Source organism: Crocodylus porosus, unplaced genomic scaffold, assembly GCF_001723895.1.
Source record: "Crocodylus porosus isolate Cpor-Errol unplaced genomic scaffold, CroPor_comp1, whole genome shotgun sequence".
NCBI classification, from domain to species: domain Eukaryota; kingdom Metazoa; phylum Chordata; order Crocodylia; family Crocodylidae; genus Crocodylus; species Crocodylus porosus.
In genome coordinates, this window is record NW_017728943.1 from 129,747,672 (window position 1) to 129,749,404 (window position 1,733).

Consider the following 1,733-nt stretch of genomic DNA (forward strand, 5'->3'; position numbering starts at 1 on the left):
CATACACCAACCAGCTCTCCTGTAAACAGGCTGAATCACCAGAGAGCGGAGGAGAGGGGAAGATTAGGGGCGAGGGGAGAGTTTCCTAGCTTTGTGTGTGCGCGTGTGTTTGTCTTTTCTTCCCAGAGCCAGCAGTTTCTCTGGTTGTTTTTTAAGAAGAGCAAGCCCACTGCACCCACTCCAGAGCAGGGCAGACTTTTCTGGCTCAGGACCCCCAATACAATGAATTCTGACTCCAGCTCTGTTTCCAGCAGAGCTTCCTCACCAGACATGGAGGAGATGTACCTGAGGGATCACCACCACCACCACCACCACCACCACCACCACCAGGACAGCAGGCTCAACTCGGTCTCCTCCACCCAGAACGACCTGGTGCAGAAGATGTCCGGGGAGGGCCTCTCCAGAAATGGCTCCAAGGCAGGAGGGGAGGGCAGCAAGTACAAAATCAAGAAGCAGCTCTCGGAGCAGGATCTGCAGCAGCTGAGGCTGAAGATCAACGGGCGGGAGCGCAAAAGGATGCACGACCTCAACCTGGCCATGGACGGGCTGAGGGAGGTGATGCCCTACGCTCACGGCCCGTCCGTGAGAAAGCTCTCCAAAATCGCCACGCTCCTGCTGGCCAGAAACTACATCCTGATGCTCACCAGCTCCCTGGAGGAGATGAAGAGGCTGGTGGGGGAGATCTACGGCGGGCACCACTCCGCTTTCCACTGCGGGACGGTGGGGCACTCCGCCGGGCACCCGGCGCACGCAGCCAGCACCGTGCACCAGGTGCACCCCATCCTCGGCAGTGCCTTGTCCTCCGCCAACACCTCCACCTCCCTGTCCGCCTCCCTGCCCGGGATTGGCACCATCAGACCCCCTCACTCTTTACTCAAGACTCCCTCCACTCCTCCCGCCCTCCAGCTTGGCAGTGGCTTCCAGCACTGGGCAGGCTTGCCTTGCCCTTGCACTATCTGTCAAATGCCACCTCCGCCCCACCTGTCCGCCCTCACCACGACGAGCATGGCCAGGATCTCGGGAGAGTCCAAGGACTTACTGAAGTGACTTTTGCAAGCCTTTGGAGCTCGGCCTTGGGCCCCAGGTCCCTGAGATGGTGGCGCAGCCAAGAAGTCCTGTGCTCGCATGCATGCTTCTTCGCCTCGGATCCCCGCCCGTGCGGCCCCCGCACTGACACCTGATCTTGTCCAAACTGCAGTTGTTGTAACAAGGGATTAGTGTAGTAAGGACCTTGCAAAGGTAATGTTTTAGTTGGATTTTGGCCTATGTTCTCTTCTTATGCTAAAACAGAAAGACATATATATATATATATATATATATATATATCCCTGTTGTCAAACACAAAAATGTAAATATTTCCTTAAAATGGATGCAACAAAAAAAAAAAAAAAGAAGAAGAAGAAGAGAGAGGGAGACATGGTTGTCATTGTGCTGCTCACAGCTACAAAGAGACGGTGCGTTGGTTTGGGGTTTGGGGGAGATTTTTTTTTGTTTGATTGATTGATTGATTTTGTTGGTTTGAGGGTTTCGTTTGGGTTTTTTGGTTTGTTTTTGTTTTCTCTCTTTAAGGGCAACATTTTCCATCCTGGGACCTCTTTCCCTGCTCCCGGCCGGGGCCTGAAAGCTAGCGATGACTCTCAACCCTCTGATACGATGTAGCTCCCCCAAATGCATGCGTGCTTATCACTAAACCTTGTTTAAACATGTTGTACTGGCCACGGGGCCGTTTTCCT

The 1,733-nt window shown here is 53.8% G+C and overlaps 1 protein-coding gene across 1 annotated transcript; it reads left to right on the forward strand.

The window, feature by feature from the left end:
- Nucleotides 1-222: 222 nt before the first annotated feature.
- Nucleotides 223-1,047, forward strand: OLIG3 (oligodendrocyte transcription factor 3). The gene has a single exon (XM_019548796.1). It carries the CDS (start codon nt 223-225, stop codon nt 1,045-1,047), a length of 825 nt encoding a protein of 274 aa, XP_019404341.1.
- The last annotated feature ends 686 nt before the right edge of the window (nt 1,048-1,733 follow it).